This window comes from Mobula birostris, chromosome 6, assembly GCF_030028105.1.
Source record: "Mobula birostris isolate sMobBir1 chromosome 6, sMobBir1.hap1, whole genome shotgun sequence".
NCBI lineage: Eukaryota > Metazoa > Chordata > Chondrichthyes > Myliobatiformes > Myliobatidae > Mobula > Mobula birostris.
In genome coordinates this window covers 145458842-145486092 of record NC_092375.1, presented here as the reverse complement: position 1 = coordinate 145486092, position 27251 = coordinate 145458842, and the positions used below count along the sequence as shown (strand labels likewise).

At 41.0% G+C, this 27251-nt stretch overlaps 1 protein-coding gene across 4 annotated transcripts in view; it reads left to right on the top strand.

Moving 5' to 3' along the window:
• The window catches only part of pikfyve (phosphoinositide kinase, FYVE finger containing), a 132090-nt gene that overhangs the window by 49964 nt on the left and 54875 nt on the right, over positions 1 to 27251 (top strand). For 3 of the 4 annotated variants that reach the window (XM_072261532.1, XM_072261530.1, XM_072261531.1), the window contains exons 8-13: positions 5710 to 5848; positions 6367 to 6524; positions 9542 to 9653; positions 20620 to 20767; positions 23370 to 23537; positions 24561 to 24623. In XM_072261532.1, the coding sequence (XP_072117633.1) occupies positions 5710 to 5848; positions 6367 to 6524; positions 9542 to 9653; positions 20620 to 20767; positions 23370 to 23537; positions 24561 to 24623 (788 nt within the window). The remainder of the gene's footprint in view (positions 1 to 5709; positions 5849 to 6366; positions 6525 to 9541; positions 9654 to 20619; positions 20768 to 23369; positions 23538 to 24560; positions 24624 to 27251) is intronic. The other variant, XM_072261533.1, reaches the window with a different exon arrangement.

The window sequence follows — 27251 nt, the reverse complement described above, 5'->3', positions numbered from 1 at the left end:
ATTAGTTTATTTACAGTTGCTGGTGCATATTTTAATTTGAAGATTTAAACATAGATATTTTGTGTTTAAAGTCATCCTTTTACAAAAACTATGCCTTCTTTTACTTGCATTTTTTCTATTTGCTTATTTATTTTGTGGCGACTTGCATTAATATTGAGAAGCAGCCATTGATCTGCATTATGAGATCTTTTGTCAGTACTTCATACTTCAGTGGCATTGCAACTTGTGTTTTAATTTGATATTCATCAGCTGAGTGGTTAACACCAAATTACTGATAAATGTATGTAGTAATTTAAATGGCACTGTGAATGGGTTGTTCATTGGCTTCACATTAAGATTTATTGTACTTTTTGATCCGCACAGAAAATTTCCATATATTAATCTTTAATTGCATTGAAAGATTCAGCCATTACGTTGAACTAAAAAGTTGTCTTGTTGCTAGCTTTAGTAGATTCCTCTTTGGGATTTGTTTTCTAAATTGAGAACTCCCATAGGGCGAGTAAAATAGATTATTGCCACTTAAAGTAAAAGAAGTGAGTAGGGAATATCAAAACTCCATTTTCTTGATCCTGTTCCATTCGTGTTAATTAGCAGAAGTTTTGCAAAACTACATGTGGAGCAATACCAATGCTTTTCCCTCCAGTGTCATATTTTGAATGTTACAACTATATTAAGTTACTTTTGATCAAATGTTTCAAGCATAGATATCTCACTTTCACCCAGAAGACCCACCTCCTGTCCAGCAGAAAGCAACTCAATGACGTTTTGTATTGTAGCTCTATCAGACATCCCACCCTGCAAAAACTCATTTCAGGGAGGTAGCACCCGCGCCCCCCGCAACCCCATATCTCCCCCCCCCCTTACCCGTTGACCTCCAAGGGTGTATGTAATACTTTGTTTAGTGAGTTTGTCTAATCTGTAAACCAAGTTGGGTATATGCAGCAAATGTGACATTAAAATATGTACTTGTATTATCATGTTTATTCTATTACAACTTTAAGCAAGTCTACAGGGAGTTTGACCTCATCACGTAGAACATCAATAGTGTAGCTCCTTGGCAGCTAGTCAACTAGTTTAAATCAGGGGTCCCCAACCTTTTCTGCACCGCAGACAGGTTTAATATTGACAATATTCTTGCAGACCGGCTGACTGGAGGGGGTGGTGTTAAACGCAACCGGAATATAGGTGATAAGTCAACTATAAGTCACTTGTAAGTGGCTAATACACTCAATTTCGTTTCTAAAAGGGTTTATCTAATGAATTTAATATTAAACACACTACGCATATTTTCCTCGCATGAATGTAGTGATAAGTCAATGGTTGGGGGGTGGGAATCAAATTAAAGAGGCTAGGCGTGAGAAGGTTAGTTCACTACAGGGGGATGGGAACCAGTGCAGAGAGACAGAGGGGTGTAAAGTGAGGGTAGAAACAAAAAGTACTATGGAGAAAAGTAAAAGTGGCAGGCCGACAAATCCAGGGCGAGCATTAAAGAGGGCCACTTTTCAGCATAATTGTAAAAGGACTAAGAGAGTTGTAAAAGAGCGCCTGAAGGCTTTGTGTGTCAATGCAAGGAGCATTCGTAATAAGGTGGATGAATTGAAAGTGCAGATTGTTATTAATGATTATGATATAGTTGGGATCACAGAGACATGGCTCCAGGATGACCAGGGATGGGAGCTCAACGTTCAGGGATATTCAATATTCAGGAGGGATAGACATGAAGGAAGGGGAGGTGGGGTGGCGTTGCTGGTTAAAGAAGAGTTTAACGCAATAGAAAGGAAGGACATAAGCCGGGAAGATGTGGAATCGATATGGGTAGAGCTGCGTAACACTAAGGGGCAGAAGACGCTGGTGAGAGTTGTGCACAGGCCACCTAACAGTAGTAGTGAGGTCGGAGATGGTATTAAACAAGAAATTAGAAATGTGTGCAATAAAGGAACAGCAGTTATAATGGGTGACTTCAATCTACATGTAGATTGGGTGAACCAAATTGGTAAAGGTGCTGAGGAAGAGGATTTCTTGGAATGTATGCGGGATGGGTTTTTGAACCAACATGTCGAGGAACCAACTAGAGAGCAGGCTATTCTGGACTGGGTTTTGAGCAATGAGGAAGGGTTAATTAGCGATCTTGTCGTGAGAGGCCCCTTGGGTAAGAGTGACCATAATATGGTGGAATTCTTCATTAAGATGGAGAGTGACATAGTTAATTCAGAAACAAAGGTTCTAAACTTAAAGAGGGGTGACTTTAAAGGTATGAGTCGTGAATTAGCTAAGATAGACTGGCAAATGACACCTAAAGGATTGACGGTGGATATGCAATGGCAAGCATTTAAAGGTTGCATGGATGAACTACAACAATTGTTCATCCCAGTTTGGCAAAAGAATAAATCAAGGAAGGTAGTGCACCCGTGGCTGACAAGAGAAATTAGGGATAGTATCAATTCCAAAGAAAAAGCATACAAATTAGCTAGAGAAAGTGGATCACCTGAGGACTGGGAGAAATTCAGAGTTCAGCAGAGGAGGACAAAGGGCTTAATTAGGAAGGGGAAAAAAGATTATGAGAGAAAACTGGCAGGGAACATAAAAACGGACTGTAAAAACTTTTATAGATATGTAAAAAGGAAAAGACTGGTAAAGACAAATGTAGGTCCCCTGCAGACAGAAACAGGTGAATTGATTATGGGGAGCAAGGACATGGCAGACCAATTGAATAAATACTTTGGTTCTGTCTTCACTAAGGAGGACATAAATAATCTTCCAGAAATAGTAGGGGACAGAGGGTCCAGTGAGATGGAGGAACTGAGCGAAATACATGTTAGTAGGGAAGTGGTGTTAGGTAAATTGAAGGGATTGAAGGCAGATAAATCCCCAGGGCCAGATGGTCTGCATCCCAGGGTGCTTAAGGAAGTAGCCCAAGAAATAGTGGATGCATTAGTGATAATTTTTCAAAACTCGTTAGATTCTGGACTAGTTCCTGAGGATTAGAGGGTGGCTAATGTAACTCCACTTTTTAAAAAAGGAGGGAGAGAGAAACCGGGGAATTATAGACCAGTTAGCCTAACGTCGGTGGTGGAGAAACTGCTGGAGTCAGTTATCAAGGATGTGATAACAGCACATTTGGAAAGCGGTGAAATGATCGGACAAAGTCAGCATGGATTTGTGAAAGGAAAATCATGTCTGACGAATCTCATAGAATTTTTTGAGGATGTAACTAGTAGAGTGGATAGGGGAGAACCAGTGGATGTGGTATATTTGGATTTTCAGAAGGCTTTTGACAAGGTCCCACACAGGAGATTAGTGTGCAAACTTAAAGCACACGGTATTGGGGGTAAGGTATTGGTGTGGGTGGAGAGTTGGTTAGCAGACAGGAAGCAAAGAGTGGGAATAAATGGGACCTTTTCAGAATGGCAGGCAGTGACTAGTGGGGTACCGCAAGGCTCAGTGCTGGGACCTCAGTTGTTTACAATATATATTAATGACTTGGATGAGGGAATTAAATGCAGCATCTCCAAGTTTGCGGATGACACGAAGCTGGGCGGCAGTGTTAGCTGTGAGGAGGATGCTAAGAGGATGCAGGGTGGCTTGGATAGGTTGGGTGAGTGGGCAAATTCATGGTAGATGCAATTTAATGTGAATAAATGTGAAGTTATCCACTTTGGTGGCAAAAACAGGAAAACAGATTATTATCTGAATGGTGGCCGATTAGGAAAAGGGGAGGTGCAACGAGACCTGGGTGTCATTATACACCAGTCATTGAAAGTGGGCATGCAGGTACAGCAGGCAGTGAAAAAGGCGAATGGTATGCTGGCATTTATAGTGAGAGGATTCGAGTACAGGAGCAGGGAGGTACTACTGCAGTTGTACAAGGCCTTGGTGAGACCACACCTGGAGTATTGTGTGCAGGTTTGGTCCCCTAATCTGAGGAAAGACATCCTTGCCATAGAGGGAGTACAAAGAAGGTTCACCAGATTGATTCCTGGGATGGCAGGACTTTCATATGAAGAAAGACTGGATGAACTGGGCTTGTACCCGTTGGAATTTAGAAGATTGAGGGGGGATCTGATTGAAACGTATAAGATCCTAAAGGGATTGGACAGGCTAGATGCAGGAAGATTGTTCCCGATGTTGGGGAAGTCCAGAACGAGGGGCCACAGTTTGAGGATAGAAGGGAAGCCTTTTAGGACCGAGATTAGGAAAAACTTCTTCACACAGAGAGTGGTGAATCTGTGGAATTCTCTGCCACAGGAAACAGTTGAGGCCAGTTCATTGGCTGTATTTAAGAGGGAGTTAGATATGGCCCTTGTGGCTACGGGGGTCAGGGGGTATGGAGGGAAGGCTGGGGCGGTGTTCTGAGTTGGATGATCAGCCATGATCATAATAAATGGCGGTGCAGGCTCGAAGGGCCGAATGGCCTACTCCTGCACCTATTTTCTATGTATGTTTCTATGTATAACAGTGGTCCCAAACCTCCGGGCCGCGAAGAATACAGTGGTACAGCGGTAGCCAGAATGCACCCAGCACATCTTTAAGAAAAAAGTCAAAATAAACAAGCTAATTGATTAGGTGCCGCCCGGCACGTAAATGTCGGCCCAGATCAGAGATGACGCAATCGGCAATCGCCTCTGATGTAGGCCAACATTTACGTGCCGGGCGGCACCTAATTAATTAGCTTGTTTATTTTGGCTTTTTTCTTAAAGATGTGCGGGGTACGTTCCGGCCACTGCTGTATTCTTCGCGGCCTGGAGGTTAGGGACCACTGAATTATAACTCACTTATAAGTCAATAGCATCAGAACATTTTAAGTAACGTTTGGATATTAAGCACACAGCGCATATTTTCCTGGTATGAACATATAAAATCATTGCAACACACCAATATCGCTGAATCAGTGGGAGCCCTGGGCTTGTTTTCCTGCAACAACATGGTCCTATCGAGGGGTGATGGGAGACAGCGATACTCGAAGGGGGTTCCTTATGTCCAGTCTATTCCGCAATTAAGTTTTCGTTGCATCCATTGCAGAAAACTCCGCTTCGCAGAAGTATGTTGAAAATGGAAGCAACGTTTTCATTGCTTTCGTGGCTATCTCAGGATATTCAGCCTTGACTTTGATCCAGAATGCCAGCAGAGATGTAATGTCAAACATACTTTTCAGCCCACCGTCATTTGCAAGCTCGAGGAGTTGATCTTTTTCCCGCGCTGACATGGATGATTCACCGGGGACATTCACAAATGGGTCACGAACCCATTCCTTTGCACGTCTTGGGTCACTGATGACCTCGCGTGCATTAAAATTCAACAGTGCATGACAGGGAATGAAGAAAGGTGCAGCTGACTCATATCGCCAAATCATATTGTTTCCTCACGGCCCGGTGGTTGGGGACCACTCTTAGCACGAAGAGAAACCAATTAGGATGCTCGCTCTCCCTCTCAAAAAAAAATCTATTTCCGGGATATTGTATATAATTTCCAGGCGTCAGGGAGCCACTATCGATATGCGGGAGGCTCCCGGAACTTCTGGGAGAGGTGGGGTGTCTGTTCTATTATTAAGCATCTTGCATAAAAATACAATAGTTGTATTTGCATTAGCCTGAAGTGGTTGAAATTCAATGCAGAATATTTTCTTGATTGTGAGTGATAAGCTGTCTCTTTCTGATCTTGTAATCTTAATGAGATACTACTTTTTAATTAGCATTTTTCTTTTCATGACAGATCTGCGAGCATAACCAATCTTTCTCTGGACCGATCTGCTTCACCCATGATTCCTTCCTATGACAGCTCTATTAGTCCTCAAGCCTCTCGGGCACACATCAAAACTGATCCCAATGAAGAAGAAAGGAAACTCCTTCTGGTACTTGTTTAACTTGGGTTTTAATTCTTTTCTTGATATGGAAACAGTCTCTGTGTGATGTAATATACCACCTTTTTCATTTTCGCTAGTTAAATCCTCAAAATGTGCAACTGCATTTATCCACTATCCCTTAGTAATCACTAACATTGTATTTCCCTCAATGAGCTGGTTGTAATCCTACACTCTTTTAGGCAAATGCAAATAATGCAAGAGCCAATCAATGAAACAGCATCTGTAGAAAGAGAAACCAGTCAATTGTTTGGATTGAGTCCTAACCTGAAACATTAACTAATTTCTCTTTACATGTGCTATTTCCTGTAGCTGGTTGAGTTATTCCAGCATTATGTTTTTCTTTCAGATTCAAGCATCTGCAATTTTATTCTTCCCATATATATAAGGAATATTTTATTGTCTGTTAGTATCCAGCGATAAACTGTCCATTATGACCTGAAAATGTGATTAGTTTTAAAGTAATGTAAATTAATTAGAAATTATAGATTTTTTACTTTCATTTTCAGGATTCTGTGCAACTTAAAGATTTGTGGAAGAAAATATGCCATCACAGTACTGGCATGGAGTTCCAAGATCATCGATACTGGTTGCGAACATATCCTAATTGCATAGTGGGAAAGGAACTGGTGAACTGGTTGATTAGAAATGGACATGTAACTACACGGTAACTTGCATAACTAATCTTGCAGGGAACAGAATGAATCAGGCTCGATTTGAATCCTTTATTAAAAACACATTTCTATGCAGGCTGGAAATCTAAAAGAGAAATGAGAAGATACTGGAAATACCCAGGCCAAGTGGCACCTGTGGACAGAGAAGTGGAGGTTGCTCTGAGATTCGAATTGGAGAGAATTGGAGATGTAATAGGTTTTTCTCATCCATAGAGCAGGAAAGAACAAGAGAGATAGTCTGTTAAAGGCTGGAGATCAGCAGAGATTGTGCTAAAGAGAATGAGACACATAAAGAAACAAAAAAACAAAATTTGATGAGACAGGATAGGAAAATCTGGAATTGTTATACTCACCTTTGAGTCTGGAAGGCTGCAATGTTTCTGAGTAGAAGTGGAGTTGCTGCTTTTCAAGTTTCATTGGAAGAATGTACAAGTCAGGATATTTTGGCAATGTGTTTTGGGACAGAAATAGAAGTAACTGGTGAAAGGAAGCATGGGTCTCATGTTGGACTGAGCTAATGTCCGGCGTACTAATCACCCAATCTATATTTGGGTTTGTCAGTGCAGAAAATGCTGTGTTGTAAGCAGTATATGAAAATGGAAAAAGTTAAAGACACCAATGTGGGATTTAAAAAAAATAGAGCTAAGGGTAACATTTACTGTTGTGAAAGAAAGCAGTGCTGGAAATGAATTAAGGCCGGATGAAGGCACTGTCTACTGGAGTAAATAGGCATTCAAGATTAAGCAGAAAGGGAAGTCTATCAGAAGCAATGGAAGGAAGGTGGGGATTGTCAAATGAGATGTGATTGAGGTGGTGAAACTGGGGAATGGAAGAGTCAGAAATAATCGTGTAGGTCTGAGGGAAGGATGAAATTAGCAACAAAATTGATTGAATTTTCTAGTCCAGGTTGAAAGCTAAGAAAGAACAGCATTGACATTGCCAGTATGCCAGTTAAAGAGATGAACTGAGCTGGAAGACCTATTAAACTGGAAGGTAAAATATTCCGTACAGTATATCTATAAATGTGGGTACAGCTGGGATCAATATAGGTTTCCTGAGTGGCGCATATCATTTGTAGGAAGCGAGTTGTTTCTTTGGATATATTCTTCAGTAGAAGTAACTTCAGTCAGTTAAGTATGGATAACAATGGATGGATGAGTTGGAAGAACTCATGGTGATGTAGCGGTTAGAGTAGCACTATTTCCCCTTCACCTGTATTCACCCATCACCCACCAGCTCTTGTTCTAACCCTGTCCCTACTCTATTATTCTGGCTTCTCCTTATTTGTTTCCAGTCAAATCAAATCAGGTGTAATTGTCTTTCAAACCATACATGGATACAGCCAAATGAGACAGTGTTCCTCTGGGGTCAAGTTGCCAAAGCATACATGCATATTCAGATTAACAAGAAAGGGGGGGAAAAAGAACAAAAGTCACATAAGAAAGCGCATTTTTAATCCAAGTCCCACAAATTGATGGTTCCCGGCAGTCCATCCTGTAATTCCACTGATCCAACACTGGAGGGCAGCACCGACAGGAGAGGCCACCTTGAAGTGAGCCCAGATGCCACGCTACAATGCAAGCCTGAGGATTGAGGCCTAGTTCTTGCCACAACCGAGGCAACACTGCTGCCTCACCAACAGGCACCAAGACCTCGCCTGGCTGGCGGTGAGAGGGGCCCTCACAGTCAGAGCCCTCCTGTAAGCCCGGATCGTCGTCTCCGCACCCCACTGCCCACGGGAGGACTGCAGTGAGGAGGAGTCTGTGACCCACCTCTTTGCACACTGTCAGTTCGCAAAGAGGGTGTGGAGGAGGATGGACGGGCTAGTGTCACGTTTCATCCCCAGCAGCTGCATAACAGAGGGCTCTCTGATATACAGGCTGTTCCTGGGGATGCACACGGAGACCAACATCCGGTGCTGTTGGCAGATCATCAACTCGGTGAAAGACGCTCTTTGGTCGGCCGGAAACTTGATGATCTACCAGCACGTGGAGATGTCCGCGGGAGAATGCTGCCAACTGGCACATTCTCGGCTGCAGGAGTATGTGCTGAGGGACGCACTGAAACTCGGTGCAGCCACCGCAAAGGCCCGGTGGGGAAGGACCACGGTATAGGTTTCTCCACCCATGGGAGTGGGAGGGGTCGGGTGGCGAGGAGTATACCCCTCAACAATGATGTGGTAAGCTGAACAACTGGAGTGCCACATGGGTGGCTATAAGTACGGATATGTACTGACTATAATGGGAACGTATGTAAAGGATGGAAAGTTATTGAATGGTTTATTGTATATAATTTTATTTTTGAATAAAGTATATTTTGAAATATAAAAAAACACTGCTGCCTCGTCACCAAACGAGGGAAGCAGGCACCTCCCCCCCCCCCAGTTCTGATGGAAGCGTCTCAACTCGAAATGTCAACTTTTTACTATTTTCCTTAGATGCATCCTGACCTGCTGAGTCAGTCTTAATATTTTGTGTGCGGCCTTGCTTATGCATTTCACTGTTGAATCTCATAAAGCTGGCTGCCATTTTTGGCTCAAAGTCAAGTCAATGAATTTGAAAGATTGTTACTACATGAAACACTTTGTGAAGTTACTTTGAGAAAACACAGAATGCTACTTAAACTCAATATTATCTCTTTTTCCTCTTCCTCATTTATTTTCAAAGTAAAATTGACTAATGGAAATCCGATCTTGTTTTAACTTCTAAAAGGTGTTCTTTCGATTTAATCACAAGTATACTTCCATGTTATAAATTGTTTTATTTCAATATCTCAAATATTTTGTGCATGATAATCAGTTTCTCCTGTATTGAGCATCTGATATGATGTGTCAAGGATAAGAGCTATAAATGCGATTCTATCTTCAAATATGAAGTTATTCTCACTTATTTCAAGTTGAAGAGCATTGTATAAATTAGTAATGTGCTATAATTCAATTTTTTTGCAGTGTTAACTCCTGATATGAATATTCCAATAATGGATACCTCATGCATCATCTTTTCTCTTTCAGAGCCCAAGCAATTGCCATTGGCCAGGCATTATTAGATGGGCGATGGCTTGACTGTGTAACTCATCATGATCAGCTTTTCCGAGATGAATATGCCTTGTATAAGCCTTTACAAGTACGTGAATAGGACACTCAAATTGTTTGTTTCTGTTTACACAAAGTAGTTCTTTTTGTTAAAATTATTTGCAAAATTACACCAAAAAAATTTGCAAAAAGACACCAAAATTATCAGCAAAATCTGTTACAATCTTGCTTGCATTAAATTTTTCATGTTTTTTATTTCATCTTGCTGTGTTAATCATCCCTCTTGGTCCATAGCGGTCTAAAAAGAGAGGGTGAATAGCTGACAGTTGGGGTACATATTGATACCAACAACATAAGTAGGAAAAGGGATGAGGTCCAGAAGAGAGGATATAGGGAGTTAGGTAGAAAGCTGAAAGGCAGGCCCTCACGGGTAGTAGTAGTTTCTGGATTGCTCCCTGTGCCGCATGCCAATGAGGCTAAGAATGGGCTGACTTGGCAAATGAATACGCGACTAAGGAATTGTTGCATTAAATTGTATACCAGTGCCTATCCTCAGTCCTATCACTCTAATTCCCATCTATCTCCCTGCCAAAATTAGTTTAAACTCTCCTCAACAGCCCTAGCAAACCTGCTGCAAGGATACTGGGCTCAGGGTTTCAGATTTCTGAAACTTTGGGGTCTCTTCTGAGGAAGGTATGACCTGTGCAAAAAAGACAGGTTACACCTAAACCTGAGGGCCCAGTATCCTTGCAGCAGGTTTGCTAGGGCTGTTGGGGAGGGTTTAAACTAATTTTGGCAGGGAGATAGATGGGAATTAGAGGGATAGGAAACAATTTAATTCAATCTAGTGAGACTGAGAAAGGATGGGCAGGTGATAGAACAAAATTACAGAGAGTGAGATGGGTTGGTGTATCATGATGGCAAAATTGAAAAGGTGATGAAAGCAGGACTGAACGTGCTAAATTTGAATGTATGCAGTATATGGAATAAGATAGGTAAAATCCTGTACTGCAATTAGAGATTGGCAGATACAATACTGTGGTCATAACTGAATTGTGGCTAAAAGAAGATCATGGTCGGGAGTTTAACATCCAAAGATACACATTGTATGGAAAGGACAGTCATGTAAGCAAAGGGGGTGGAATAGCTCTGTTGGTGACAAAAAAAAATGACACCAAATCCTTAGAGGGAGGTGACCAGGATCGGAAGATGTAGCATCCTTGTGGGTAGAGTTAAGAAACTGCAAGTGTAAAAAGACCCTGATGAGAATTAGGTACAAACTGTTGCCAGAATGTGGAATATAAATTTCAATGGGAAGTAGAAAAGGCATCTAATAAGGGCAATGTTATGATAGTGATGTGGGATTTCAATGTGCAAGGAGATTGGGAAAATTAAGTTGGTGCTGGATCCCAAAAGAGAAAATTTGTAGAATGTCTACTAGATGGCTTTTTGGAGCAGCTTGTGATTGAACCCCCCAAGGGAAGGGCAATTCTGGACTGGGTGTTGTATACCAGATTTGATTAGGGGACATAAGGTAAAGGAGCCCTTAGGAAGCTGTGATCATAGTATGATAGAATTCACCTTGCAGTTTGACAAGGAAAAGCTAAAGTCTAATGCATCAGTATTACAGCGGAGCAAGGCGTGAGAGAGGAGCTGTTCCAAAGTTGGAAGGGGGGACTTGCAGGGATAATGGCAGCTGGAGTTTCTAGGAGCAGTTCAGAAGATGCAGGATAGATACATCTCGAAGTGGAAGTAGTATTCTAAAGAGATGATGATGTAACCGTGGCTGAAGTCAAGCAAAAGAGAGAGAGCATATAATACAGCAAAAATTAGTGGGAAGTAAGAGGATTAGGAAACTTTTAAAAATAGACACAAGGCAACTAGAAGGCCATACGGAAAGAAAAAATGAAATTTGAAATTGTTAGCTAATAATATAAATAAGGATACCAAACATTTCTTCAAATTCATAAACTAAAAGAGAGGCAAGAGTGGATATCGGACTGCTGGAAAATGATGCTAGAATGGTATTAATCAGAGACAAGGAAATGACAGATGAACTTAAGTATTTTGCGTCAGTCTTCACTGTACAAGACACTAGCAGTCTACCTAAAATACAAGAGTTTCAGGGGCAGAGATAAGTGTAGTTGCTTTTACTAAGGAGAAGATGCTTGGAAAGCTAAAGGGTCTGGAGGTAGATAGGTCACCTGAACCAGATGGACTATATTCTGGGGTTCTGAAGGAGGTAGCTGGGGAGATTATGGAGGCATTAGTAGTTATCTTTCAAGAATCACCTGATTCAGGAATGATTCTGGAGGACTGGAAAATTGGAAATGTTACTCCACTCTTTAAGAAGGGATGAAGGCAGAAGAAAGGAAATTAAAGGGCAGTTAGCATGATTTCAGTGGTTAGGAAGTCCATTGTTAAGAATGAGGTTCCAGGGTACTTGGAAGAACCGGATCAAATAGGCCAAAGTCTGCATGGTTTCCTTCTGGGAAAATTTTGCCTGACAAATCATTCGGAATCTTTTGAGGAAAGACGGGAGAGTCAGTGGACGTTCTGTACTTGGATTTTCAGAAGGCCTTTGACAGGGTGCGCACTTGAGGCTGTATGTTATTTTCCAGAAAAGATTATAGCATGGATAGAAATTTGGCTGACTGGTAGGAGGCAAAGGGTGGGAATAAAGAGAACCTTTCCTGGTTGGCTGTTGGAGACTAGTGGTGTTTGCAGAGGTCATTTTTGGACTGCTTTTTACATTTTATGTCAATAATATGAATGACAAAATTGATGACTTTGTGGCCAAGTTTGATGATACAAAGATATGTGGAGGGGGCAGGTAGTGTGAAGGAAGCAGGGAGTCGGCAGAAGGACTTTGATTATGAGAATGGGCAAACAAGTGACAGATGGAATATAGTGCAGGGAAATTTATTGTCATGTACTTTGGTAGAAGAAATAAAGCATGGATTGTCTAAATAGAGGCAAGTGCAATGTTAGCATTCATTTCAAGAGGACAAATATAAAAGCAAGGATGTAATGCTGAGGCTTTATAATGCATTTTTCAGATTGTGCTTGGAGTACTGTGAGCAGTTTTGGGCCCCTTATCAAAGAAAATATGTGCTGACATTGGAGATTGTCCAGAGGATGTTCACAAGAATGATTCCAGGAGTGAAAGGGTTGAAGTATGAGGAGTATGATGGTTCTGGGCCTGGACTTACTGGAGTTTAGAAGAATGGGGGTTGGGGCAGGGATGGATATTGAAAGGCCTAGATGTAGAGAGGATGTTTCCTTTAGTGGATGAGTTTCAGACCAGAGGGCACAACCCCAGAATAGAGGGATGTTCATTTAGAACAGTGATGAGGCATTTCTTTAGCAGAGGGTAGTGAATCTGGAATTTGCTGCCACAGACAGCTGTGGAGGCCACGTCATTGGGTATACTTAAAGCAGAAGTTGACAGGTTCCTGGTTAGTCAGGTTGTTAAAGGTTACAGGGAGATGGCAAGAGTGTGGAGTGGAGAGGGATGATATGTCAGCCATGATGGAATGGTGGATCAGACTCAATGAGCCAAATGATCTAATTCTGCTCCTCTGAGTTAATCGTCTTCTCAATGCACTGGAGAGATAATTAGCATTAATTAAGTGATGTGACCATATCAAGTAGGGGAAAAAATAAGCAAGTTAGCCAGTGACATTCTATCGCAAGCCTTTCTTGCCTTGGTCACTGGTTCAATGATACTACTCTAAGTAAACACTACTTGACAGCTAAATAAATTTGATTCTGGCACCAGATAAAGTGAAGAAGTTCACAAATATTCAAGATCAGTGGTGAAAGTAGAAAGCAAACCCTCCATGTTGTGTGGCACTATTTTACAAGTTGTGGATTTTGAAAACCTGACATAATCGATGTATAATCAATTGTATGTTAGCAGAACAGTAAGGAACAAAAACTGTGTTCTACTGAAACAAGGCTACATTTTTGCATTTATGATGAGACATCGATCTCACCAAGCCTGTTTTGTATCTCATTTGCTTCTCATATTCAAGTTTAAAAGGAAATCTGCCATTGGGATGGCAAAAAAGCGCCAAAAGCAGTATGGCAGATAGAGTGAAGGACCTTCAAGACAGGGTCTTCCTGATGGTGATCAGGGATGATCTCTATAAATGGGTCTGAGATGTCTTGGCTACATGAACCTTGAACAGTAAACCAGAAGACTGAGACTTTTTTTTTTTTGCAGGCCAGATAGCGACTCCCTTTTTTCAGCTTCAATGCAGAGAATTTTTCCTTAGAACAGACCACTACCTTGTGGAGCCTATGCACCTTTGAGAGTGAGTGAGGACTTGCTGCACACTGCTAAGCTTTACCCTACATGCAGGAGTTCCCACCCTGGGGTCCATGGACCCCTTGCTTAATGGCATTGGTCCACGGCATCAAAAAAGGCTGGGAATCCCTAGCTGTACAGAGCACTGATTTGTTATTTCCCTGTTGGCCCTCCAGTCCACACGTTCAAGGTTGCATAATCTGCTTTAAAATACTTATCCACTGTGTGGTGAATACTAGGATCCTAGTTTGAATCCCTGCCCTACACTGGTGTTGACCCAGAAATGACCAAAAATTTGGTGCGCAGAAGCTGCCTGTGAGAGCTGATGTGAGTCAGGCTGGGGTGAGTGGTGCAAATGCTCAGCACTGAGATGTGGCACTAAAGGCTGCACCCTGCCCAGCACATTGAGCGTAAGCTTATTCCTCAGGATGTTGGTGACAGCTGGTGACCTACAGTCCCTCTTTGACAGGAGCTGTTGTTCCCCTTACACCGGCTGCAAACATGGACACTTTTTTTGTGATAAACAAACTCAAGTACCAGTGACTGACTTTTAAGGTTACCCATGGAGAAATATCTGCCCTGGAGAGAACTGTGTAGCAATACAAGGGAGAGGGGGAAGACAGTAGATCTTATCATATAAAATGTGGGGTGACTGTGGGATCTGGGTGCTCTGTCACCACCTGAAATTGATAGTGTCAGTCTCCAGCCATGGCCAGTATTCATTCTGCTGAGTAGATGTGAACTGTTAAGAACTGGTTTGCCCAAAGAAGACAGGGTAGAGGTCAAAAGGACTTACTCTAGCTAGAGGTCTGTGATTACAGGGATCTGTACTGGGACCTTTTTTTTTGGTCATGTATACACATTAAATGACCTGGATGTATATGTAGAGGTGTGTGTTAGTAAGTTTGCAGGTGATATGAAGACTCTGGATTGCATAGAAGACTAGCAAGGACTATAACGGAATATAGTTCAGTTGCAGGTATGGGCGGAAAATAACATTGTTAGGGGCAAGATCCTTAACAGTGTTGATGAACAGAGGGAATCTTGAGGTCCAAATCCATAGTTCCCTAAATGTGGCTGCACTGATTGGTAGGGCGGTTAAGAAGGTATTTAGCTTGCTTGCCTTTATTAGTTGAGGCATTGAGTTCAAAAGTCAGGAAGTTTTGTTGAAGCTTTATAAAACTCTAGTAAGGCTGCATCTCAAGTATTCCATACAGTTCTGGTTACCCCATTATGTTGTCTGAATGGACATAGAGTGATTATCTTAGGGCTTTAGCACTTTGAGGCTTCGGCACTTTGAGGCTTCAGCAAAGAGAGGCTTCACTCAGAGAAAGCAAAGGAAAGAAAATTTCAAGTTTTTTCTTTCTCTTCTTTATATCTGCCCAGCTAGGAAGAGATGACAGGCAGGATAGCGCAATGCTCCTTTTGTGGGATGTGGGAAGATAGGATGCCTCCAGTATCCCTGACCACTACAACTGCGAGAAGTACATTTAGCTGCAGCATCCAACAAGCCGTGTTATGGAGTTGGAGCTGAAACTGGATGAACTCTGGGTCACTTGGGGAGGGGTGGTGCTGAAGGGGTGATAAATAGGTCACGTATTTACATCCAAGATGCAGGATACAGGAAACTGGGTGACAGTCAGGAAGGGGAAACGAGTTAAGGAGCCAAGGCACGGTATCCCTGTGGCCATCCCCCTCAAAAACAGGTATATCACTTTGGATACTTTGGGCTTTGGGGAGGGGTTGGGGAGAATGACCTAACAGAGGAAAGTCACAGTGGTTGGGTCTTTGGCACTGAGTCTGCCTCTGTGACTCAGAAGGAAAGGGGGCAGAAGAAGCACCCTGTGGTAATAGGGGAATTGTTTGTTAGGGGAATGGAGAGGAGCTTCTGTGGGTGAGAACGAGATACCTGGATGGCATGTTGCCTCCTGGGTGCCAGGGTCCAGGATATTTCAGACTGAGTCCTCAGTATTCTTAAGTGAGAGGATGAACAGCCAGAAGCTGTGGTCCATGTAGGTACCAGTGACAAGGGTAGAATGAGTCACGAGGTTCTGCATAGGGGGTTCAGGGACTTAAGTGCTAAGTTAAAGGTCAGGACCACTAGGGTTCTGATCTCAGGATTACTACCCATGCCACGTGCTAGAGAGACCAGAACTAGGAAGATGATACAGTTTAATACATGGCTAAGGAGTTAGTGTAGGAGGGAGGGCATCAGATTTTTGGATCGTTAGGCTCTCTTCCAGGGAAGGTAGGACATGTACAGAAGGGACAGTTTGCATCTGAACTGAAGGGGGACTAATATCCTAGTGGAAAGGTTTGTTAATGCTGCAGAGTGTAGTTTAAACTAGCGTTGCAGTGGGATGGGAACCAGAGTATCAGAATAGTTAGTGGAGAGGTTGAGGAGGCAGATGTTGTTAAATTAGGAATCAAAAGGTTGAGCATGGTGCGACAAAATTGAGAAGGGAAAATACAGGACTGAAGATATTGTATCTAAATACGATCAGTATGCAGAATAAAGTAGATGAACTTGCAAATTTGGCACAAATGATGTTGTAGGCATCACTGAATCATGGCTGAAAGATTATAGTTGGAGCTTAATGTCCAAGGATACACATTGTATTGAAAGGATAGGCAGGAAGGCAGAGGGGGCGGCGTGGCTTTGTTGGTAAGAAGAGGGTCGGAAGATTTTGAATCATTGTGGATAGAGCTAAGGAACTGTAAGGGTAAAAGACCCTGATGGGAGTTGTATACAGACCCCCAAACAGTTGTAAGGATTTGGCCTACAAATTACAACAGGAGATAGAAATTGCCTGTCAAAAGGGCAATGTTACAATAGTCATGGGAGACTTCAATGTGCAGGTAGATTAGGAAAATCAGGTTGGTGCTGGAATACAGGGAAGGGGGAATTTCTGGAGTGCCTATGAGATGGCTTTTTAGAGCAGCTCATGGTTGAACCCACGGAGAGGATCAACTATTCTGAATTGGGTGTTGTGCAATTAACCAGAATTGATGAGCGAGCTTAAGGTAAAAACAGCCCTGGGGAGGGGGAAGTAACCATAATATGATTGATTTCACCTTGAAATTTAAGAAGAAAAAGCTAAAGTCAGATTTATCAGTATGACAATGGAATAAAAGGAAGTACAGAGGCATGAGAGATGAGTTGGCCAGAATTGATTGGAAAAGAGCGCTGGCAGGAATAACAGCAGAACAGCAACGGGTGGAATTTCTGGAAGCAATTCGGAAGGCACAAGATATATAGATCCCAAAGAGGAAGAAGCACTTGAAAGGAAATTTGACACAACTGTGGCTAACGAGAAGTCAAAGGCAACATAAAAGCCAAAGAGAGGGCATATATTAAAGCAAAGATTAGTGGGAAATTAGAGGATTGGGAAGCGTTTAAAAACCCAACAGAAGGCAACTAAAAAAAATCATTAAGAAGGTAAAGATGGAATACGAAAGTTAGCTAATCAATTATATTAAAGAGAGATACCAAAAGTTTCTTCTGATGCACAAAGTATAAAAGAGAGGTGAGAGTGGATATCAGACCACCGGAAAATGATGCTAGAGAGGTGGTAATGGGGGACAATGAAATAGCGGACGAACTGAATAAGTATTTTGCATCAGTCTTCACCATGAACGACACTAGCGGTATGGAGGAAGCCCCAGGTGTCAGGGGGCATGAAGTGTGTGAAGTTACCATTACTGAAGAGAAGGTATGGGAAACGGAAAGGTCTGAAGGTAGATAAGTCATCTGGACCAGATGGTGTACACCCCAGAGTTCTGAAAGAGGTGGCTGAAGAGATTGTGGCAGCATTAGTAATGATCTTTCAAGAATCACTAGATTTTGGAATGATTCCGGAAGACTAGAAAATTGCAAATGTCATTCCACTCTTCAAGAAGGGAGAGAGGCAAAAGAAAGGAAACTTAGTCTAAGACTAACTTAAGCCAATTAGTCTGATCTCAGTGGTTGGGAAGTTGTTGGAGTTGATCATTAAGGATGAGGTCTCAGGGTACTCGGAGGCACATGATAAAATAAGCCTCTTTCAGCATGGTTTCCTCAAGGGAAAATTGAGCCTGACAAATCTGTTGGCATTCTTTGAAGAAATAACAAACAAGATAGACAAAGGAGAATTAGTTGATGGTGCGTACTTGGATTTTCAGAAGGCTTTTGACAAGGTGCCGCACATAAGGCTGCTTTAACAAGCTATGAGCCCATGGTATTACAGGGAAGATTCGAGCATGGATAAGGCAGTGGCTGATTGGCAGGAGGCAAAGTATGGGAATAGAGGGAGCCTGTTCTGACTGGCTGCCAGTGAATAGTGGTGTTCCACAGGGGTCTGAGTTAGGACTGATTCTTTTTACATTATATATTAATGATTTGGATGATAGAATTGATGGCTCTGCTGCCAAGTTTGCAGATGATATGAAGATGGGTGAGGGACAGGCAGTTTTGAGGAAGTGGAGGCTATAGAAGGACTTAGACAGATCAGGCGAATGGGCAAAGAAATGCCAGATGGAATACAGTGTTGGGAAATGTATGGTCATGAACTTTAGTAGAAGAAATGAAAGTGTTGACTATTCTCTAAAAGGAGAGAAAATACAAAAAAAAACTGAGGCAAAAAGGGACTTTGGAGTCCTTGTGCAGGGTTCCCTAAAGGTTCATTTGCAATTGAGTCTGTGGTGAGGAAGGCAAATGCAATGTTAGTATTCATTTTAAGAGGACTAGAATATAAAAACTTTATAAAGCACTGGTGAGGCCCTACTTGGAATATTGTGAGCAGATTTGGGCCCCTTATTGTAGAAAGAATGTGCTGAAACTAGAGAAGGTTCAAAGGAGGTTCAAGAAAATGATTCCAGGATTGAATGGTGTGTAATATGAAGAGCACCTGATGGTTCCGGGGCTGAATTCACTAGAATTCAGAAGAATGAAGTGTGACCTCATTGAAACCTATTGGATAGTGAATGGCCTTGATGGAGTGGTTGTGGAGAAGATATTTCCTATGGTGGGAGAATCGAAGACCAGAGGACACAGCCTTCGGATAGAGGGGTGTCCTCTTAGAACAGAAATAAGCAGGAATTTCTTTAGCCAGAGAATGGTAAATCTTCTGTGGAATTCTTTGCCCCAGCCAGCTCTGGAGGACAGGTTTTTATGTGTATTTAAGGCAAAGGTGATGGATTCTCGATTGGTCAGGGCATAAGGGATATGGGGAGAATGTAGGAGATTGGGTCTGAGAGGAAAATTGGATCAGCCATGATGAAATGGTGGAACAGAGTCGATGGGCCAAATGGTCTAACTCTGCCTCTAGATCTTATGGTCTTATTATAGGAAGAATATTGAGGTTTTGGCAAGGTTGCAGAAGAGGTTTACTAGGTTGTTGCCTGAAATAAAAGGCATGTGCTATAACAGGAGGCTGGACAACCTTGGGTTCTTTTCTCTTGAGCGGTGGTGGCTGAGGGGAGATTTATAAGATCATGAGTAACATAAATAGTGTAGATTAGCAATATCTTTTTCCAAGGGTGAAGTGTCTAATACCAGAAGCCATGCATTTAAGATGAGAGGAGGTAATTTCAAAGGGGACGTGAGGAACAAGTTTTTTTTTATACAACAAGTGGTTGGTGCCTGGAATGCGCTGCCTGGGTCGGTGGCAGAGGCAGAAACATTAGAGACTTTTAAGAGATGTTTAGACAGGCATATGAATATGATGAAAATGGAAGGAATTAACCTCACGTAGGCAGAAGAGGTTAGTTTAGTTAGCTGTTTGATCACAAATTTAATTGCTTCGGCACAATGTTGTGGGCCAAAGGGACTGTTCCTGTGTTGTATTGTTCTATGTTCTTGATGCATCACACCACCCACCCCATCCAGTACTAACCCTCTTGCAGTCTCTCCACTCAGGGCAATGGGGTGATTCATTGCTGGTTTCATGCCCAATGCCTGCAATGGCAAAACAATAATGACCTCTCATTGCACTGATTCTAGTAACACACACATCTGACTGTATTTGTTTCATCAAGGCTGACGTCCCCTGACGGTGACATTAAGATTCTGAGACAAACTTTGCGGAGGTAAATTCTGTGGAGAAAAAAATTGGTTAGAGGAGATCGCATATGAAGACTGGCTGTCCAGGGAAATTCTGAGCCTTCATCACCACTTCTGGGACCTCTTTTCACCTTCCACATATGGGCTCTGGGATGCAACTAGTACAATTGCCCAGAATTGGGAAATCCCCAGGGAAACAATTATAAGTCTCAGTGCGTGAATTTTCACCATTCTTGCTGCAGTCTTACAGTGCAGCAGGAGAGTACCCAAGCTTCAAATCAAATTGAAATGTCAAAGCTATCCTTTTTTTTTTTTAACTTGTTAAGTGGTTTACAGTATGAGTTCTATTTTTTTAAAGAGTTACAAATAGAAAGAGGGTATAAACTTTTTGACATTTTCATAACATTTACTAAGAAGTATTTAATTTCAAAATTCCAGAGGTATTAAACAATAAGCAAGCTTGAAAAGTGGAAGTAGTGTATAAGGAAGTTACTTAAATATTGGGAACTATTTGTATCTTACTGTTATTCAAGGTTCATGATGGAAGCATTAGATTATGTTCTAACTTGTGTTTAAGTTTCCTTATATTTAACAGTGACATTTGCTGTATAATCTATTTCAAAATAGCAGAATCTACCTTCAAATAGGCGATGATTTCATTTCCAGATAATTCTAACTGTTTTAAAAATAATGTGTGTATTTCAGAGTACTGAGTTTTCTGAGACACCATCACCAGACAGTGAATCAGTAAATTCAGTGGAAGGTAATTCTGAACCATCGTGGTTTAAAGACATTAAGTTCGACGACAGTGATACTGAACAGATGCAGGATGATGGAGAAGAAATCATGCAAAGTAAGTTGCACTTGTTACAGTGTAGTTGATGAGGTCACTTTATGTTGAATAACATGAGTGAGTGAGGAAAGTATCCTTTGATAGTATTTGGATGCTTGTGCTGCCCTTATGAAGAATATTTATTTTAAAGTGGAAAACAATTTAAAGTGTGTAACAATTTTTGCGCTTGTACATAATACATTTATTACAAGCTGTCCTCAAAAGCAGTGAAGCCCCTCTGTCATGTTTTTGCCATGAACTACAGGTTAGATAAAAATGCTGCTCAGTATACACTCTGCCACCAGTTTAAACATATTAATGATCATGTTGAAAATATAGAAAATTGCACAGATCAGTTGTCATTCTTTCTGCATTATTTCATATGTTGCAATAGATGCATCAAGTCGTATGAATTTCTTGTGCCTTCTTGGCAGCCTGCAGTCTTGAAGACAGATCATATTAAGGAGTTTAAGTAGTTTAATTAGTTGGATCTTTGTTCAAAGTAAATTTTATTATCAAAGTACATGTATGTCACCATATACAACCCTCAGAAAAACACAATTAGATTTCGATCCACTGATATGGCAGCGTTAGAATTAATGAGATCGATTGCCTGCTTTGTGTTCCAATGGTGTTAATGAAATAAAAACTCAGGTTTTGGAGAGGAGAAAAACTTATTTAATAAGTGATGTTTTACCTCCAATGATTTCAGAAAAGTTAAGAAGCAATTTGCTATTAAATCTTCATGGTCTATTAGCTAATTTCAACACAATGGTTTCTCAGTCTAATCTGTAACTGTAGGAAGATACTAGCAATGAGTCATTGTTTTAGAGGAAAAAGAACAGTGACATAAGAATGGCAGTGTGCAGTGGTATGGATAAATAGAATCCGGTTGAGTGTCATTTTGTAGAGATAGTCTGAGAGTAGGGTACCTGGTTCTCTAGATTTTCTGTTTTCATTGCAATCTTCATGGGATAAAGAGGAATCTATCGACCGTCACCATCTTGGTTGCAAAAGGTATGTGCTATAGTGGGGGGGGGGGGAGAAGCGAGGCAAGACACCAAAATATATTAAGGATAATTTTCTAAGAATGTAAATTATGTACTCAATAGAGCTTTTTGTTGAAAGTATGTTTGAAGTAATGTTAATATCAATTGAGCATACCCTATTGGGAATACATTTACAATTTGTGTACTCCATTTCGTAGATGATTCAAAAATTTGTCATTTGACACATTAGTAGGAAAAAGTTACAATAAAATTCCTGTGTAAGGTTTTGTGCAATTGAACCTTGTCATGTACTGTATGTATACGTTTGCTATCCACAATTTTAAATTTGGTGAATAGTATTTGCTTTACTTTTAGTGTGTTCATGTATTGTCTTACTTTCCAACTACCTGTTGTGTAATTGTGTCACATCAACAAGTTTCCCTCATTCTTTGTGACAGTTAAGTGTATTCCATACATCAAAATATGGAGATAAAAGTCAGTAATTACCATGATTTGCATGCTTGGACGGGTCTGTTTTCAATGCAGCCAAGAGGTTAATCAGTCCTTTTTGCAAATATTTACTTTTATCTAGGCAAGTTATACAATGTATTATGTTAGTAACTATCTGATTTTACTACTTGAACATTTTTTTCTAGCTAGTAATAGGTTGATCTGTTTATAGAATACATTCTTGTGTAACAAAATGTGTTTAGGTTCTAACTACATTTGTTAGTCATAGCTGTAAGAATTTTCATCACTAATTGTATAGAGATCCTGGGATGCATAGTAAGTATTAATGTAAATGGCACATTATTACCACATTTAATTTCTAAAATGTCCTTTTTGTGCTTCTTCCCCCTCAAATACCATTTTGGATATGTCAAAATTTTGTTATTCTACAAGGTTACTTGGTCATGAATATAGCTCCTTCGTTAAGGAGTTATCATATATTTCTATAGTGAGGAGGAACTAGGTAAACAATAATAGCTGTGCATTATATAGTACATTTCATATACTGTACAGTACATAAAGGGGGTAAAAGAGCTGGGAAACTAATAAAGCACAAAAACAACAAGAACATTGTGACCATTGATGTTTTTAACTCATGTCATTTATGTGATAAACTGAAGTCTAACAAGGGCATTATGTGCCAACATTAGTGAGATTTTTCTGTTCCTATTTAATTGTGTATATCTTCTGTCTGGAGCATAATTGCTTCCATTCTAGTTAGCTGTATGGTATCGACCAATTGTCCAAGTATAAGCTAACTAATAAGGAGTATGTGTGTGAATTTGGTAAAATACCATGGTGTGAAACAATCTTGGATTGTTACCATATGTCTTGAGCAAACTAAGGTTTTAAAATTGCTTTTAATTTATTTAGAGATAATACTTTCGGCTCTGCTAGAATTAACTTTGCTTTTCAATTAGCTGTGCTGAAACCTCACAGTGACTGTGACTAAGTTTCACTGGGTCATGACAAACTGATTCAAAATTGAATATCAAGTGGTTTAGTGATAATTTTTCAAAGAGGTGAATACTAGCCATGACATGGGTTGGTACACAGTTTACATGTCGATGGCTATTTAGGTGCTTTGCTTAAATTTCCACGAACGCAGTCATAATTTTTTACAGGCTTTTCCAGCCCTAGCAAGCGTACATCAGTAAGCAGCTTTCAGTCAGTCGTGGACAGTGACTCTGCAGCTTCTATCAGCCTAAATATGGAAATGGACAATGTCAACTTTCATATCAAGAAACATTCCAAGTACCCATATGTCCCAACACATCCAGCAGATCAGAAAGGTATGGAAGGTTAAAAAACACAATGAAAGAGTCAGTGATAGGAATAAAGTTTAGTTCTTTAGTCCAAAGCTTTGGATAAAGCAAATCCCAAGATAAAACTATAATTAACTTAAAAACAATGTAATTGTACTCATAGTGAACATAAAGTTTTAAACCCTAGATTTTACCTGGAGAAACTTTTCTTTCTTAAACCAAAAAGGAATTCATTTTATTGAATGACTACACAGTGCCTGAGTACTGGGCTGTATTCGCACCTTGGCTTGCCAGTAAAACAGCCTGATTAGTTTTGCCCTATTCTATTATCCCCTCTTCAGCTTCATCCACTCTAATTTATATATATATATAAAAATTAGTGTTGTCAAACTTTTTCCCCTGTATCTTTGCATGGTAATGTAACTCTTCTACCTGCTTTGCAGTTAATCTTTGCATTGCAACTGATTTTACAGATGCCACGGATTTGTCGTCTTGCTATTCTGTTTGCCTGCAAAATTATATTTTATTAATGTTCATATTCATTTTTTATCATTCCAAAATATATCACTTGTTATCACTATGCTGAATGTTGTCCATGCACTGTATTTGTATCACAGTTTCTTTAAGCTAATGCATTTGCTTCTGCAAGATGCCATTATTTGCTGAGTGCCATATAACCATTTAATTTGAATAGTGTTTATTTTTATCCTGATCTTTCGAAATAAAAAGCTTTGTTTAAACTGCTCCATGTCTGTCTTGTGCTTGTTGGTGGATATCCTATCCATGCATTCCTTCATTCTGAAATTTGCATTCAGCTAAGATTAAATATTCTAGTTTTTATTACTTAAAATAAATAAAATCTCAGAAATGGCATGCACAAGCTTTGCTTTTGTTTTCAGGACTTTATTATTGTAGAACAAAAAGTCAGATGTCGAATTTTGTTTCCTGTGCAAATTTGAAAGCGTGTTTCTGGTCTACTGTGAATTACAGTTTGTACATCAGCATGATTTTCCAGGTTACTAAAGTCAATTTACCCTATTTGTTTGTCAGAATTCCTTGTATCTGAAGATGGAGTACAACAAATCATCGGTATTAGTGATGCTTTTATTAAAGGCAAGTAAAACATGATTTTCTAAAATTTATGGCAATATGAATGACCAAATTTATGTTTGTGTATTGCATTAGGCCAAAAAATATAACCAGAAATGAAATATTGTTGTTTGTTTGTACTAGAGTTCAATCTTAATTGTTTAACAGTTTTAAGCCAATCGCAGGAGTTATGCAACTAACTTTATATAAGAAGAAGGATAGAACCAATGAAAGACCACAACCAACAGGATGGTCAAACAACCAACATGCAACAGACAACAAACTGCACATGCAAAAAGACAGAAATAAAAAGAAGTAATAGTAATAACTAAATAAATATTCAGAACATGAGATAAAGACTCCTTGAAAGTGAGTTCATTGGTTGTGGGAGCAGTTCAGTGATGGGGTGACTGAAGCTGAGTGAAGTTGTCACCTCTGGTTTAAGAGCCTGATGGTTGAGGAGTAAAAACTGTTCCTGAACCTGGTGGTGTGGGTCATGATGCTCCTGTACCACCTTCTTGATGGCAGTAGGGAGAAGAGAGCATGGCCTGGATGGTGGTGGTCCCTGATGCCTATGCCTCCGGCCTATGGTCAGGCCACACTTGGATCCCCTCCAGTTCGCCTACCAGCCCCGACTAGGAGTTGAGAATGCCATCGTCTACCTGCTGAACCGTGTCTATGCCCACCTGGACAAGCCAGCCAGCGCTGTGAGGGTCATGTTTTTTGACTTCTCCAGTGCGTTCAACACCATCCGCCCTGCTCTGCTGGGGGAGAAGCTGTCAGCGATGCAGGTGGATGCTTCCCTGGTGTCATGGATTCTTGATTACCTGACTGGCAGACCACAGTACGTGTGCTTGCAACATTGTGTGTTGGACAGAGTGATCAGCAGCACTGGGGCTCCACAGGGGACTGTCTTGTCTCCCTTTCTCTTCACCATTTACACATCGGACTTCAACTACTGTACAGAGTCTTGTCACCTTCAGAAGTTTTCGGATGACTCTGCCATAGTTGGATGCATCAGCAAGGGAGATGAGGCTGCATACAGGGCTACGGTAGGAAACTTTGTCACATGGTGTGAGCAGAATTATCTGCAGCTTAATGTGAAAAAGACTAAGGAGCTGGTGGTAGACCTGAGGAGGGCTAAGGTACCGGTGACCCCTGTTTCCATCCAGGGGGTCGGTGTGGACATGGTGGAGGATTACAAATACCTGGGGATACGAATTGACAATAAACTGGACTGGTCAAAGAACGCTGAGGCTGTCTACAAGAAGGGACAGAGCCGTCTCTATTTCCTGAGGAGACTGAGGTCCTTTAACATCTGCCGGACGATGCTGAGGATGTTCTACAAGTCTGTGAGGGCCAGTGCTATCATGTTTGCTGTTGTGTGCTGGGGCAGCAGGCTGAGGGTAGCAGACACCAACAGAATCAACAAGCTCATCCGTAAGGCCAGTGATGTTGTGGGGATGGAACTGGACTCTCTGACGGTGGTGTCTGAAAAGAGGATGCTGTCCAAGTTGCATGCCATCTTGGTCAATGTCTCCCATCCACTACATAATGTACTGGGTGGGCACAGGAGTACATTCAGCCAGAGACTCATTCCACCGAGATGCAACACAGAGCGTCATAGGAAGTCATTCCTGCCTGTGGCTATCAAACTTTACAACTCCTCCCTTGGAGGGTCAGACACCCTGAGCTAATAGGCTGGTCCTGGACTTATTTCATAATTTACTGGCATAATTTACATATTACTATTTAACTATTTATGGTTCTATTACTATTTATTATTTATGGTGCAACTGTAATGAAAACCAATTTCCCCCGGGATCAATAAAGTATGACTATGACGATGCCACTCTCTTGTGATAGCGCTCTGTGTAGATGTGCTGAATGGTGAGAAGGGCCTTATCCACTATTGGGTCATACCTACTACTTTTTGTAGGCATTTCCGTTCAAGGGCATTGATGTTTCCATACCAGGCTATGATGCAACCAGTCAATATACTCTGCACTGCACATTTATAGAAGTTTTTTTAAAGTTTTAGTTGACATGCTGAATCTTCACAAACTTCTAAGAATGCTGCTATGCTTTCTTTGTAATGGCACTTGCATGTTGAATCCAGCACTGATCCTCTGAAATAATAACACTGAGGAATTTAAAGTTGCTGACCCTCTCCACTTCTGATTCCCTGATGAGTACTGGCTCGTGGACCTCTGGTTTCCTCCTCATCCCTCTTGAAGTCAATAATCAGCTCTTTGCTCTTGCTGAAACTGAGTGAGAGGTTTTTGTTGTAACACCATTCAGCCAGATTTTCAATTTCCCTCATATATGTTAATTCATCACCATCTTTGATTCAGCCAACGACAATGGTATTGTCAGCAAACTTAAGTGTGGCATTGCAGCTGTGCTTATTCTCACAGTTATAAATATAAAGCGAGTAGAGCAGGGGGCTAAGCACACAACCTTGTGGCGCACCTGTACTGCTGGAGATTGTGGAGGAGATGCTGTTGCCAATGCGAACTGACTGGACACTGCAAATGGGGAAATGTAAGATCCATTTGCACAAGGAGGTATTAAGGCCTGTGTCTTGAAGCTTATTAATTTGAGGGGTTGATAGTTTCGAATGCCGAACTGTAGTCAATGAACATCCTGATG